The sequence below is a fragment of the Hypoxylon trugodes genome (assembly GCF_022578975.1).
Source record: "Hypoxylon trugodes strain CBS 135444 unplaced genomic scaffold F4822scaffold_13, whole genome shotgun sequence".
Lineage (NCBI taxonomy): Eukaryota > Fungi > Ascomycota > Sordariomycetes > Xylariales > Hypoxylaceae > Hypoxylon > Hypoxylon trugodes.
The window spans coordinates 334,022-348,158 of record NW_026250028.1 but is presented as its reverse complement, the minus strand read 5'-3'; the positions used below and the strand labels follow the sequence as shown (position 1 = coordinate 348,158).

Genomic DNA, 14,137 nt, shown 5'->3' with positions numbered 1-14,137 from the left:
ATGACTAGAGGCATCCGCAATTCGGCCGAGAGCAAGTTTGTAGTGCGTGTCTAGTCGAGTTATTTTCGTAAGGTATATGCTGTTTCGCGGTCAACTATGTTCTTCATTTGAGGAAAATGTACGGACTTTCCCATCGGAGTTGCTCTATCGCGGAGTTTCTAAAGCCCAATAACCCTACAGCATAAGAAATAGCGGGGACTTGGATAATCTAGGACCAGGGTATTCTTGTTTGCTAGTATCGACAATTGGGATCGTTTCGCAGCGGAGGCATCTCACTCTCTCCTAGCTCGCTTGTCGAACCACAGAAAGGGGTGGAAATTGAAAGGAAACTAGAAAACCTATTTAGATAAAAGTGGTCTTAGTATTCGAAGCCGGTGGGTGTGGATAGAATGATGAAGCCATACTTGCCATGACGATCTAATGAAGGAGTTACTATAGCAATAGAATGTCTTTCTAGCCGGATATAGGACATAAGTTGGACAGGTAGCTAACGACAGGATATATTCAAGCTTGGAATAAACACCGCTATCTTGAATACCTAGGTAACTAAGCTATGTATACGAGCACTCCATCCCCAGCACTAAACGTAGACATAACAGAAAGCACCACCATTTCCACCAAGCTGATCATGCGTCTCCAGAAGGTTGATGGGAGGACCAAGCCATTCTAGGTCAACAATGGTCTTGTGGGGGTCATCCGCCCGCTTGTGCATAGGCATGGTCATGTTCACGTTCGGAATAGCATAGAGGCGGTTCTCTGGGTCCTGCATCTGCCAGATCCACCATAGACGGTCCAAAGCCGTGTGGTGGAAGTAGAAGAGCGGGTCACCGGGCGAAGTCATCGGATCACCACCGGGGTCAACGGCGGCGACGTAATGGCCTGCGGTGTGGATCTGATTCCAGAAGTCAGCTTTGATACTTGATCACACCTAGCTAGTGATAGGAGGAAAACTTACTCCCCAGGGGTAGGGGTCATTTCTAGGTGGCGGAGTTCCTAGTAATTCGTTGTAGAAGTTGTCCATGTTATCATTCTCGTTAATGAGATGGTAAGCACGGTCAGCCCTAGCTCCCATGAGAGCATTTTTGTTGATGTCGCGACGCAAGCATCGCGGATTCTTGCCCGTACCGTCGGACTTCGGGTTCTTGGGAAGGTTGGAACCCATCGACATTGAGGTCGGTCCGAGACTGACGACCATTCTGTTGCCATGTTAGTCACATATAAATACTGCGAATGTAGATGGGGGGGCTGTAGTTGCCAATAATAAGTAGTTTGAAAACATACTCGGAGAAAGGTCCCTCAGTGACGCAGCCACCACCACCGCCTGACGCGATAATGTTGGGAGTTCGCCCTGGCTGGGGAACGCCCTTATACGAGGGGTCCAGTTTACCATTGCCTCCAAGACTGGACGCATTGCCGTTGAGTAAGGGAGAGTTCTCTGGGTCATCGGCATAACGGTCGTAGTTCATGTACTGCGAGGCCCCTAAGTTAGCAACAGTACTTCGTCCATAATATGTGATGGAGTCTACATACAGGCTGGTAGCCGGTATAGCCACATTCCTCACGGAGAGCCTTCTCGAACTGGTAGACGTAGTATTTATGAGCGCCAAACAAGTGGAGGTTGTCGTGAAGTTGCATGGCGTGTGTCATGTGGTATGCGACAAAATCGTCGTATCGGCTGTTGGCTCCTGGGAACCTCGTCGTATCTACTGTGGTAGGCTTATTCATCAAGCATGTCACAGCAGCGACATACTCGATTCTCTGTTCCTCGCTGAGGTCGCTCCTGTGATTATATTAGAGCAAGGAATAGCTTTTTTACGGGTATTATAACGACGGGATACTAACCACTCCCTGCGTACAGCTGCGGTCTCCAGTGTGCAGTTGTTGTTCTTGCCTGCAGCAATCTTGTCGGCTAACCATGACTCAACCTTAGGCATGGTATCCGTTTCTAGTTTGTCTACGACATCAAGCGGGTAGACAGGGTTGCGAATACTATACGAATCCTAATAGTTAGATCAGAGATACTAGAGATATCTGAGCAAGGATAAAACTTACACCTCTATCTTTGATTCCCATCCACTAGGAGGCACGGCCAATGCCGCCGTCCTAGCTCCAGCGAGGAGCGAGGACAGCAGGAGAGAACTCCAGATCGACGACATGTTGAAGCAGCTACCTAGTCCGAGACAGAGGTAGAGTTGAACATGAGATATCAAAGGACCCTTCGTAATAATTCTGTCGCAGGGAGATTTCCCAGGAGGTATATATAGCCCACATTTTCCATGGCGGCTCAATCAATTTGACCTGGGGTTTGGTCCTTGCACCTCCACACGGCACTTGCAACATAACCCGGATTAGGATAAATTTCATTTACGCGACCAATGACAGATATGTCTAATATAATCGAACTTGGATAAAAGTTCGGCAGAGGACGTCACATCTTTTCTTGCAGATTATGGGGTATTCTTAAAAAAGGTAATTCAAATACGTAGGACCCTATGTGCTTGAGTCACCTGCATGTACTTGAGGGTCAGTAAAGCAAGTCCAGAGCAGATCTTATAGAAAGAAGCACTGGAATATGATAGTGTTGTGAGTAACCTCAAGGTGTAATGGTGATGAGGAGGTGAGTGGTCTGGAGGAATGATAGAAATGCTTCAACCTATGGTCATGAAGTCACAGCTTCAAGTAAAAACGGAAAAACTCGTACGCCTCAGCTATTGAAAAATGATACTGCAACTGCAACATCTATAACCCATAGTAGTATATGAAGATGTAGCTATTCATGGAAAGAAAATAAGGTTAACTGCCTGTAACCAATCTATCATACATACCTGGGTACCTACCTGCGGTTCAACGACTCCATTGCCAAGTCTGTATGAAACGATCTGCTGGATAAATACCCGTTCGAGCACGTTGCTGACCGTAAGTGACCGTTCAAATCTTACGTACAAGCTAGGTGGCTTGAAATTGCTTTTGATGACTTTCGGGCGGATACCTTAGATAGGAGTTTACGAAGTAGAAGTCCGATGAATGTGAGCGGCTGGCGGATTCCTGCATGCTGATTCTGGGATAGAATGCGCCTCTGACGTCGATGAACGTAGGCCTTGATAACGAGCCGAATTACCCTCATTCTTCTTTGTATAAGCCACCTAATGATTGATTGAGGCACGGGGATTATCTAAGTAGAAGACAAACACTATTTCACATCGTGGCGAATAATTAATTTCTCTGAATAGAAATGTTGGAATTAGCCAAACACGACTGTTTGAATGTTGTGAATTCAAATAGGGGTTAAAGTACCAAGGTACTTAGATAAAGTTGAATGTCTTACACGAGCGGGGGTGGCGTTCGGACCGCCACCGCAAACGAAAAGAAAAGGGGGAAGGGGAAAAAAGGAGGAGGCTGGGGATAAGTCTTTTCTTATCTTTCCCAAAACATCATCATCACGAACAACAGCAATCCGAATCCAACTAATTTATAAACAATATAAATGATTACCTATATAATGAAAAATGATATAATCCGCCCTTAATAATCTAGTCAGCGAATTTGGGTATCTATGAAAGTTATTGCTTCCGAGTTATGCCAATCCATCATCCGCATAGCCAGCCAGCTGACATGCCAACTAGCTAGCCAGTGCTAGAATGATGCTTTTTCTTTTCCCCTTTTTCTCGCTCCGCCCCGTACCGTATATGCGTGTATGTAAAAATAATTAAAAGGGTATTATCGGCATCGAAAGCATTTAATCCATGAGGTTCTCGCTTGATGACTCGAATCACCTCGCGTTAACCCTCTTGGATTAGTAAATCCTAACCCTCATAGTTAACCAAAAATGGGATATCAAAAACTATTCCTCCAACTAGATCGATCCTACAACTTCCACTCCCGCTGGTGCACCCTGCGCACCGCGGCATCGCTTGATCGGCGCGCCGCGTTCTGGGCCGGGGGGCACTTAACATCGTTCGAGATGGCATCGAGGAAGCCGGGATTCGCCCAGACTTGAGACATGTCCCAGATCATAACGCCACCAAAGCTAGCAAACTTCTTGCTGTATGCGATGATAGGACCCAATTGATCGGGAGCCTTGTACGATGCCTTCTCGGAGGAAGTAACAGCAGACGGCCCACCCGGAATGCCTAGGAACACCTTAGCGTTCGGGTTCTTGCTTGAATGCGCCCATTGGTCCCACTGGTCCATGTTGAACCCGGCCTGTGCAGGGGACGAAGTCCCGCCCGAACCGTCGAACACGCGGATGTCGCACTTGGCGTTGTTGTAGAACTGCACCATGATGAAGTCGAAAGCCACGGCCGAGTTCCCCTGTAGCATAGCGTCGTTGTTCTGGTCGGGCCATGGGCATTGTGGAGCCGCAGACAGGTAGAACTTCTGGCCACCACCGGCGTTGTTGGCGTTATCAATGTTCTGGCGGAGACGAGCGGCGAAGGGCGCGATGTTCTGGATCGGCGCTTCTATATCCAGGTCGAAGCCGTCAACAACAGTGTTGCCGAAGGGTCGGTTGTTCCCACTGCCTGGACCGAACATGCTCCAGACTTGATCCGCTGCTGCTTGGGGGTCAGAGGGTCCTGAGTTGAACATGGAACCACCGATGGATAGCAGGACGGTCTTGCCGGCCTTCTGGCAAGCAGCAATTTCCTCCCCCATGTTCTTGTCATCGTCCATGTTTGTCAAGTCCAATTCTATTGGGTTGAAGTTGGATAGGAAGGCAATGGGAATAATGTCGATTTCGGTGTTGGAGCAATACTCTGATAGAGATTGTTGGGACTGTCCGGCATTGACAGCGCCGGCAGAGTTCTGTCCCCAGTATATGGCGATATTGTCCGAGGCGCCGGGGTTGTACCCGGCAAGGGTCCCGGTTGCCCATAGGACGAGGGCAGTAAGAAAGAAGTATTGATACATGATGAGCGCTGGGAAAGTCAAGGATATAATGATGATATAAAGAAAGAGAAGTATCTTCCCTGCTAGGTGAAAAGTCCCACGCTTCGTGCGACTCCCTAAGAGAGGTAAGGAAAGTGGAATTGACCTTCTTCTGCTAAAGGATAGGTAGAAAGAAGAAGATCAGTCTTAATGCTGGTGATGAGTGGTAATTTAACAGGTCCAAGAGCTGGGAAACTCAAGACTTTAAATACATAGTCCGAGAGGCGTCCGAGTGCAATAAGGATAATAGTCTAAAAGATGCGCGAACGGACACTTACTACTGAACTGACGCAGTAGGGAGGTATCCTAATAGGGGTTGTACTAGAAGCATTCCAATGGATGGCTAAATGTTTCATGCTTGGCACATCCCCGGATCGGTTCTTCCCCCCTGGGGAAGATCAAGTCTCCCTTCATACATCGTGCATGAAAGATTCATATTTTTTCAAGGTCACGAGAAAAACGTTGAATCAGTCCAATAGATCACGGGGAAAATATTAGTGGAATATGGGGCGCCTACTAGAGAGAGACGACGTCGTGCTCTGACCCGCAGAGCCTCGTCTTAGCGTTCACTAAAGCCAGGTACGAGTAGACTAGGAGGGGAATGCCTCACTAAACTACACCCATAATTCCTATAGTTATTTTTTCGGATGTGTTCATACTTCAATCTAACGGCGAGAATGTAAGTAAGCGGCCCCTATTCTACTTATACAGGGGTCGTGTTTGGGCATGATTAGTGTTCCGTGGTGTATATAGAATTTAAGACATCGTCAAAGCTCCTAGTATGAAAAGGAATTAGCCCCCCAAGAAATATGTATAAATAACATTTCGAGAATGCTGAAACACCCGGAAAATACCTGGAGATAAGCCATGTGGTCTAAACTGCAAGCGCTTGGAAAAGTGGTACTTAGGTACGATACGATTCAGCTGCGTCCGGTAACTAAGTACATACGTGAACCCCTATTCTTCATGCCTCCCCATATTTCATGCCATGAGGCAATAATATGGATGCTATCATCCACTAGACTTGACCGATATCCATATCTATCTGTCAACTAAAGGTAGTCTTCTGATGATATGTTATAGAAAACACTAGTATTTTATTGGATTGTATCTAGTACTCTAATAAAGTTGAAGGATATTGAAGGATATCGTATTAGTTCAAACATCAGACGCCGAGAGGGCGTTATAGTTCACGGGCCGTCATGGCGGATCGAAACCTTCCTCAAGTCCCCAAGCCCCCCTACGTAATTCAGACCAGGTATCATCCCAACATTTTTCAACATCGGACAGGCATTGACTTTATTCAACCCAACCTCCTCCACGCGGGAGGCAGAAATAGGTATGCCACTAGTCTTACTCTTGAGACATAAGAGCCAATCATAGACTAGAAAGACTCAAACTACGCTATCTCGTCCCACACCTCCCGGGCTACGCAATGATCAACATAGGAGGCTCAAAATTCAACGGGGGCGTTTCGTTTTCAGGTGATATATAAAAGTCTTGTCCGTGGGTCACTAGGGGTGCCAAGCGTGTTGCAAGCAGTCGACTCCAGATTTCTCATCGTGATCTCTACTTGCGATACTATTCGAAACGTGAAGCTCAACCGCCATGAGGATGCGCAGAATAAACATGACTCGCCTGCCACGGGGAACCCCGTTGGACAACGTACTAGCAACTGATTATTGACTAGCCTGAATAACCGACATCTGTTTCAATGATAAGCTACGCAGCGTGTTTTCCCGGAGTTCATATCTCCTGAGCGTGACTCGCCTGAAGGGTAAGATGGAAGCTGACTAAATCCCGATATGATCCCGCGAGGATATTTCCTTTTGACGCTAATACCATCATCGTACTTCTTGGCGGATACAATGTCTCCTAAAGTCGTACTGAAAGCTATTTTGACCATTAGTTTCAGCTATTGAATTTGATCTAAGGACATACGAATCAAACCCCTTACCAGATATAGTCAAGTTAAAAGCTGGTATACCGACACAACCCGTACTTCATGTCGGCGTTTCAGTTGAGGCTTAGTGCTTTGTCGTTGCGTTTCCATTCAAGAAGACCCATTGCGCCATAATGTTCACGGGCGCCTCAATGAATCGTTATTTCGCTCAACGCGCGTTGCGTGCCATTTGAGCTTAAAAAAACCAAGGCTAAGTCTTGTAATGAGTAATAATAACATATATGGACTATTGTGTCTATTAAATCGCTGTATACAATATGCAACATACCTATATATATCTGAATGCGTCGCCGTCCGTCCTTCCAACATCGCCACCCGCTGATTATATGTTTACATGACATTATATATGTATACCTCCTATATATGCAACACGTGTACTTTTCTTTTTCGAACTCCAATGCTACCCCCAGTGATGCCCACCATGCAAGATCCAAAAAAGAATACTCCCAAACCTATAGTGTAACGCCGACGCGATGCTTGCATAATACAGCAGGTGTCGTTGAATTGTTCGCTCTAGTGAGCCTCGAAATGTGATGCTCGAGGCTAAAAGGGGGACCTTAAGGTAGAACGCTCTGCCTCCATCGTTCTACTCTGTCCATTTGACCGGGTGCTTGGGTACCGTATCCATTTGGTGTGCCGTACGGAGGCATCGGGCTTCCCATAGTTGGTCCGGTAGGATAAGCATTTCCCATCATTCCGCTATTCATTCGTCCATGATTAAGCATGGCAGTACTCATTCCCGTACCCTGACCAGCATATCCGTTCATAGCCGTCGTCGTCCGTGGATGACCGACGCCCCCGCCAGTACCATCATTGAATCGACCGGCCATATAGCCTCCAGGTAGGTTTAAATTCGGTGTACTAAGACTGGAAGGCATCTGACTGCGAAGTGCCGCTAGCTTACGATCTTGATCTTGTTGGTAGCGAGCTGCTTCCTCCTGCCTTGCTCTTGCCGCGTCCGCCCTGGGATCCCTTAGAACAGTTTTCGATCCACCCGCGCCAAGCACATCAGCTAGAGAATGGCGTTTCGTGAGTTTCGATGTGGCCACTTCGGGCGTTACACCAGTAAGCATATTACTAGTCATTGCGCGCTCGCGGGCTTCACGTTCTGCTTGTAACCGACGTCGACGCTGTCCCAAGGTCTCTTCCTCTTCTTTGGCCGGGGCCTTTGGTTTACCTTGGCTCTTGCTTTCGCTTTCGTCCTCTTTGAATGTGTCGCCTAACTGGCTAAGAAGCTCGGCTGAAAATGCGGAGCTGACTGGCCTAGCCTGAGGTAAAGAATTTTGTTCGCGGGCCTTGAGGCGGCGCATGCGTTCCCCGAGGGTTTCACCTTCAACCTCTTCTTCCTCAGGGGTATGTACACGGAGTTGCGGACTTGGAGCCCTTAGGCTACCGTTCATATTTTGAAAGTTCTGGCCAAGTGTCATCATGCTCTGCCGCTTCATTGGGCCAACCTCCCTTCCTTGGAGACGATCCCGGCGCCGGCTTAGCGGTTCATTGTCTTCCATATCACGTCGTTCCATTAGACCAGGCGGTCGGTTTACTTCAGCAATGGCGGCGATCATATCGTTGTTTTGCCCCTTAGCAGCCATGAGCAAACCTAGCGGCGTATCTTCGTCTTCCGAATTATCGACAGGACCCGCATTGGGGTCTTCCCAAGCAAGGTTTATCTTCTTGCCTTTGCGGGCGTCGTGCTCAACTTGGGCGACCGCATCCATCTCTAGGAGCGTAGAGTGTAGACCATTCGGATAAGCAGAAGCAACTGGTCGGGTACGGAGCTTTTGTTGTTGTTTTCGAATTTGCAATTCAGCCAATAACGTCGTGGGCGGGCCATTATAGACTGCCTCTTCCCCTTCGCTTTCTTCATCTTCTCCTTCGTGCTCGGGTACCGCTCGGCCGTCAATAGAGCCAGACAACCGTTGTCTTTCCTCATCCTGTTCTGGTCCGTTACCTGGAATGCTACCCGCCTTCGTACCTCCGGCGATAGTATTACGCCGCTCCTCCCGGGAATCGGAATGCCGGCTTAGAGCGCTAGGCTTCCTAAGGTGTAAGAAGGAGCTGCGTTTCTTAGGCTCTAGTAAGTCAGTAGCACTAGCGCGCTTCATATGCGACTTGCGCTTCTTTTCGACGCCATAAACCTCAGACCCTAAAGATCCAGCGAAAGCGTGGTCGGTAAAAGCGGATACGGGTGCCTTCGCTGATGCGTCTAGAATACTATCGAGAGTCGCCATTGCGGAGCCATCTTTAAGCTGAATAGTTGGCACCTCAGAAGGCAAGTCGAAAAAGGCGCTTGCGCGAAGTTGTGGCGGTAAACCATCCAAGTTAGGAACTTTCGACTTCCGTTTGTCTTGGTTAAGAACTGATATGCGAGACTTGCGTGCTTCATCCGTCAATCCAGGCTCGGCGGTAGGCTGGCCCTCGGGTTCGCGCTGGTCGTTTGAAACCGGCCGTATATGTGATTCCGCACCAGGACCAGTAGGAGGTGCTGGAGTGAAAGAGTCGGAATTGGGTCCCAATGGTTCAAACGCAGGCTCCGGAAGATACTCTGGTAACCAAGTAGCACCAGATTTGCGGTCTCCTCCAGCCATCTTATCCAGGATCTGAGATCTACGTGTCTCCCGTACTTCAGCCTTCGGTTTCTTGGACAGCTTTTGTGGCAAATTGAGCATTAACGGAACGCGAGCTGGATAATAGAGCATCGTCTCGCCAGTCTCGGGATCTAAGTATGACTTTGGTCTCACAGTTGGTGGGCCGATTGGACCCGATATAACAGGCCTCGAACGATCCGGCTCCTCTTCATCCCTAGAAGGTTCCAAGTCGAAAGGCCGCAAGAACGGAGCATCTGCTGGCGGCCAATTCGAAGACGAAGGCATAAATAGCGATTCCTCCAAATCGACATCCGATGGACAATGGGCACCATCGAAATTCGCGAAAGCTTGCTCGGCCTGTTCAAAAGTACCAGTAGATCCAGCGGCCGTCGGCGGCCTGTCGTTTTCGTCATGAGTCCCTTGACCCTTTTGAGTTTCAGCAACAGCTTGATCCCAATAATCATAGCCACCCGATTTGCCGTATTGTTCTGCATTAGGTGTGAGGTCAACATCCTCCATATGTGGTATGTGTAACGTCTGATCGATTTCTGGTTCCTCGGGCAATTTGTCCGCTGCATCCATGGCTGCTGGCGTGAGTGATGTGGGCTCCATCTCGGCAATATCTGTCAAGGTTGGCTTGGAAGCGGACCTGACACTCCGCACGGAGCTTTTTCCCGGACCGTGCCTTGACATGGCGCCAGTGCTAGCAATTTCGACGTCAGGCCTCGCGAGTGTACCGGAACCCGATCTTAAGCGCGTCGGGTTGGATAATAGGGAAGAATTAGGTGACATGAAGCCGGCTGGAGAGTAAGCCCCGTAGCGTGCAGCACTATTAGTTTCGAGAATCGAACTGGCAGTGGATAATGGTTTCGTGACCGGAAAGGATACTGGTTCGTTGTTTTCGGGGATTGAGCCGATGCTCGCAGCCAAGATGGAAGACCGTCGACTATCGTTCCGTTTTTGTTCCTCGTGCAGATCTCGGATGGCGTCTTCAATGGACGAGGTCATCGAAAGCTTTTCAGCGGTGGCCTCCAATTGGGCAATATTAGTTGCATAAGACGAGGATCTGGTATTTAGATCAGGGGTGGGATGACGCAGTGAAACACTTTTTGTGGAAGCAGTTCTAACAAGAGGTTTCGGCTTGATGATAAGGGGCTGCGGCGAGTACAGCTGACGCTGTAGGGACGATATCTCTTTTACCTGCGAGTCTCCTCCCGAAGTTCCACTCGTCGCTCTTGAGTTTGGGGAATCAGTCCCAACATATTTAGATGCAGAATTTCTCTCGGCGACAAGATTGGGATCTGGGGTTGAACCAGCGTTGTCGGGGTTCGAACTCGAAGAAGGGGAAGATGGAGCAGTATCAGGAGACACGAGTCCGTATTCGTTCCGACCGTTACGTGTGGCTCGTGCTGGCGATAATGATTGGACCATGTTGGTGAGGCCAATCCCGACGCTGGCCCTTGCTCCGGACCCCATTGTGGCCGTGCTACTATTGGTTTTTTTGTGGCTTCTTATTATTTGGGATTCATTTTCGGCCAAATCACGATCTTTTCCTCCTCCAATGCTAGAATAGAAATCGCTATCCATCGATAAGGGAGTAAATGTCGATTCAACGGTCGGGAGAAAAGGCATAGGTGATGACGAGCGTGCGGGAGAGAGCGAAAATGAAGGAGATCGGCCATTGTTTCGGTCGTCGTCATCGTTATCATGCTGGGGCAGTTCGCCATACATCGCGGCCATATTCTAGTAGGCTATTGGGTTTATCGCCCCGTTCCAAATCTGTCCAAACAGAGGGAAGCGATCTCTCAAATAACGGCCACTATAGCGGGGGGAGGAACCAAACAAGGCGGGCCGCGGGCGCAGGTAATACGTCGTGCATGTGCGTCGTCCAAAATGTTATAGTAACTCGAGCGCAAAATTCCAAAAAGACAATAGGTTTCGAGTTGAGTACAGAGGAAGGACAAGAGATTATGGTAGGAACACAAGTTTAAGGTAGCTCAAGACAGATCTGACAGGATATAGTCGCAATGCAGAAATAATATAGATCAGATGGTAAATCAAAAGAGTCCATGGAGAAGAGAAAAAAAAGTAAGCAGACAAGTAAAGCAAAATATGGATGCGATAAGTTGCCCTCGACTGGACAATAAAGAAAAAAGAGACTCCAAAAAAGATAATAAGAAAATCGAATCGGATCCCAGTCCCGCTTGCTATTGTTGCTGCTTTGGCCGATAATAATATTTTTTTTCAGTCAATCAATTAATTTTCCATGATAGCTAGGATTAAGACCGGGTCGTGATCCTTGTCAAGTTGGTGACGATGGTGTACATCTGCAACTCTTTGTGATAGACGCTGCAAAAGGGTGGGCAAGAAGAAAAAAAGTAGAGAATAGGTAATAACGGGTTCAACGGGAAACGAAACGCGGGATCGGGCGGCAGATGAATAGTCAAACAGTTTGACGGTATGTATGCCGTACAGAGCGCATGGATCGTGGAGAGGACCGAAAGCTGAGAGTTAGAGGTTAGATGTTATAGGCTAAGAGGAATGGAGAGAGAAAATGGGGAATGGAGAATGTCATTGATTGTTGATTGTGCCTGAATGATTTTAAGATTTTTCTTATGCTTTTTGACGGATTTCGACGAATCTAACGCTTCTAATAGGCTCTTACGACACTATTAGCACACTGTTTGTCCTCGTGCTGCCAATTCAGAGTCCATGTGGCTTATGTCCAGTGGCTTTTTTCATGCAGCTACGAAGTTACTTGTCCAGCTTATCTACACGAAATGGGTTTAGCGGTACGGATAGTGACCAGGTTTATTGCAGGGTTTATCACGCTTTTGCAGATAATCGGTAAGTAAGCCAGGGGTGGGAAGACAGGGGGGTAAGAAGAAAGGGAAAAAATTGGTCCAGAGCTTCAGGGCTGTTGATCTTTCTGGGGGAAGAAACTCGCCACTATCACTTCTTTGCTTTCCCCCTTTTATCTTTCTTCAATGTTTTGTACGTTCCAAAATCCTAACAATAGACAATAACCTACATACTTAGGTATCTAATGGGTATATCTAGGTATCCTTAAGTAATAGTTTATATTACGAATGCAAGTAATTATCTAAGAGTAACAGTTCGATAGTTGTTCTTATTTGCGGAATACGAAGAAGAGGAGGCTAAAGTTCTTAGGTGGTGATCCTCTACGGGACCTCGACAATTTTTACACTAAATATTTAGCTGTTTTATCATCCATGTTCGTCTAGCTCAACTTAAGTTATGTAAGTAGTTTCATGTAGTGGGAAAGTTTATAAATTTATAGTCATTTGTAAGAAGTTATTCTTAATAAAATGCGTTTCCAAGTCTCTATATAAGTGTAAAGAAAGGGAGAGTAATTAACCAAAGCTTTACATTTTTATTCATTAGCAAATTGAGTTTGCTCTTAGGCTTCAGGCTTCACCGCAACGAGACGTGATTCGATAGTTTAACAAGTTATTGTCTCAACTATAGAGCTAGGTCCCCCCCCCTCAGCATCGCGATCTATCCTCTTACCAACCTCTTTATCCCTTCAAACTCCGAGCTTAGAGATATGCACTGCGACGAGAGATACGTCATGGTTGGCCTGACTATGTCTGTGCGAAGTGGATTCTGGTGGAGTTCCGCGATTTTAGGTCGATGTTATCGTTACTAATTTCTATCAGAACGATTGGACAGTTCAACGTCCCGCGTGGAACTACACGATCCAAAACTGAAGGCTAATAAAAGAATGCGAACTTCAACATGATAGACTTAGATCTTCTATTATTTTTGCATCTCTAATCTCCAAGATGCTACCCACTTCAACTACCTACTTATCATAAAGTAGGTATCCATCTAGCTATCTCGAAAATTAAACAAAATAATTACCGCCAACGTCACAGCCTAATACTATCACGCCCCGTTACATCTGCAGCCCAACATGCATGTGACATGTGACAGAGGCAGGATAACTCCATGGATACTACCTAGGTACCCGAAAATTGATCGGATCAAGTGCAATATCTAATGATTCGTTATATTGCGATCGCGCCAATATCCGCCTGCAGCTAGATGGAGTATACCTGCGCAGGTTTTTTGTTGAGCTCAAAGTGTCAGTTATCTCGAAACGCAGAAGCTGACAATATGAGACAATGATGAGATTCAACATGAGGTATTATCAAGCCATTATCACCGGCTTTCCTTTCCCAAATTCTACTCATTCCTAAGGGATTCATTTTGAAACTGCCTGTCGACCTTAAATGACGCATATCGGGTATTTGCTTAATATCACAGCCGTGTGTCGCGTCACACAGGTAATTACAAGACACCCGGCAAGGTTGTTGCCATCTACGTACCCTGTTATCCTATTCGAGGTTGATAGGATTTTCAATTGCAACATCGACAAAGCTTTATTTATCAGATAGGCATCATACTATCAAGCTTCATATCTCTTGGCATGACCAGGTGTCGGAGTTGGTAGGTAGATAGGTACCTAATAGCCTTACGGATTGGTTACTTACCATCGAATGTTGATCTATCGGGTTATCAGCAACAACCCCGTGGCATTCAAGGAACGGTTCAACCCGGCACCTCCTAATTACCCAAGATTGCTTGGTTGGAAAGACTGTGCGCAGCTTTGACATCCGTGGGGCATATTGCATTT

At 47.2% G+C, this 14,137-nt stretch overlaps 3 protein-coding genes across 3 annotated transcripts; all 3 read right to left on the bottom strand.

Annotated features, from left to right (window-relative positions):
• Positions 1 to 492: 492 nt before the first annotated feature.
• F4822DRAFT_422743 (Di-copper centre-containing protein) lies at positions 493 to 2,772 on the bottom strand. Its single transcript, XM_051459917.1, has 7 exons — positions 2,654 to 2,772; positions 2,053 to 2,507; positions 1,843 to 1,989; positions 1,531 to 1,780; positions 1,282 to 1,469; positions 956 to 1,196; positions 493 to 892 (listed from the first exon to the last, which is right to left on the bottom strand). Exons 2-7 carry the CDS (start codon positions 2,154 to 2,156, stop codon positions 581 to 583), a joined length of 1,242 nt encoding a protein of 413 aa, XP_051308615.1. The 5' UTR covers positions 2,157 to 2,507; positions 2,654 to 2,772; the 3' UTR covers positions 493 to 580.
• Positions 2,773 to 3,417: 645 nt separating this feature from the next.
• F4822DRAFT_98381 (glycoside hydrolase family 18 protein) lies at positions 3,418 to 5,086 on the bottom strand. The gene has a single exon (XM_051464276.1). It carries the CDS (start codon positions 4,906 to 4,908, stop codon positions 3,865 to 3,867), a length of 1,044 nt encoding a protein of 347 aa, XP_051308614.1. The 5' UTR covers positions 4,909 to 5,086; the 3' UTR covers positions 3,418 to 3,864.
• Positions 5,087 to 7,434: 2,348 nt separating this feature from the next.
• On the bottom strand, positions 7,435 to 11,371 carry F4822DRAFT_98365 (uncharacterized protein). Its single transcript, XM_051464275.1, has one exon. The coding sequence runs from the start codon at positions 11,215 to 11,217 to the stop codon at positions 7,447 to 7,449; it is 3,771 nt and encodes a 1,256-aa protein (XP_051308613.1). The 5' UTR covers positions 11,218 to 11,371; the 3' UTR covers positions 7,435 to 7,446.
• Between the last annotated feature and the right edge of the window lie 2,766 nt (positions 11,372 to 14,137).

What these genes read in the sequence shown, in the direction of transcription:
- F4822DRAFT_422743 (XM_051459917.1), bottom strand. Translation starts at nt 2,156, where the DNA reads ATGTCGTCGATCTGGAGTTCTCTCCTGCTGTCCTCGCTCCTCGCTGGA. An exon ending in TGGGAATCAAAGATAGAGGT is followed by an intron (nt 1,990 to 2,052) that starts GTAAGTTTTATC and finishes GGATTCGTATAG; the next exon opens with TATTCGCAACCCTGTCTACC. An exon ending in ACTGAGGGACCTTTCTCCGA is followed by an intron (nt 1,197 to 1,281) that starts GTATGTTTTCAA and finishes ACATGGCAACAG; the next exon opens with AATGGTCGTCAGTCTCGGAC.
- F4822DRAFT_98365 (XM_051464275.1), bottom strand. Translation starts at nt 11,217, where the DNA reads ATGGCCGCGATGTATGGCGAACTGCCCCAGCATGATAACGATGACGAC.
- F4822DRAFT_98381 (XM_051464276.1), bottom strand. Translation starts at nt 4,908, where the DNA reads ATGTATCAATACTTCTTTCTTACTGCCCTCGTCCTATGGGCAACCGGG.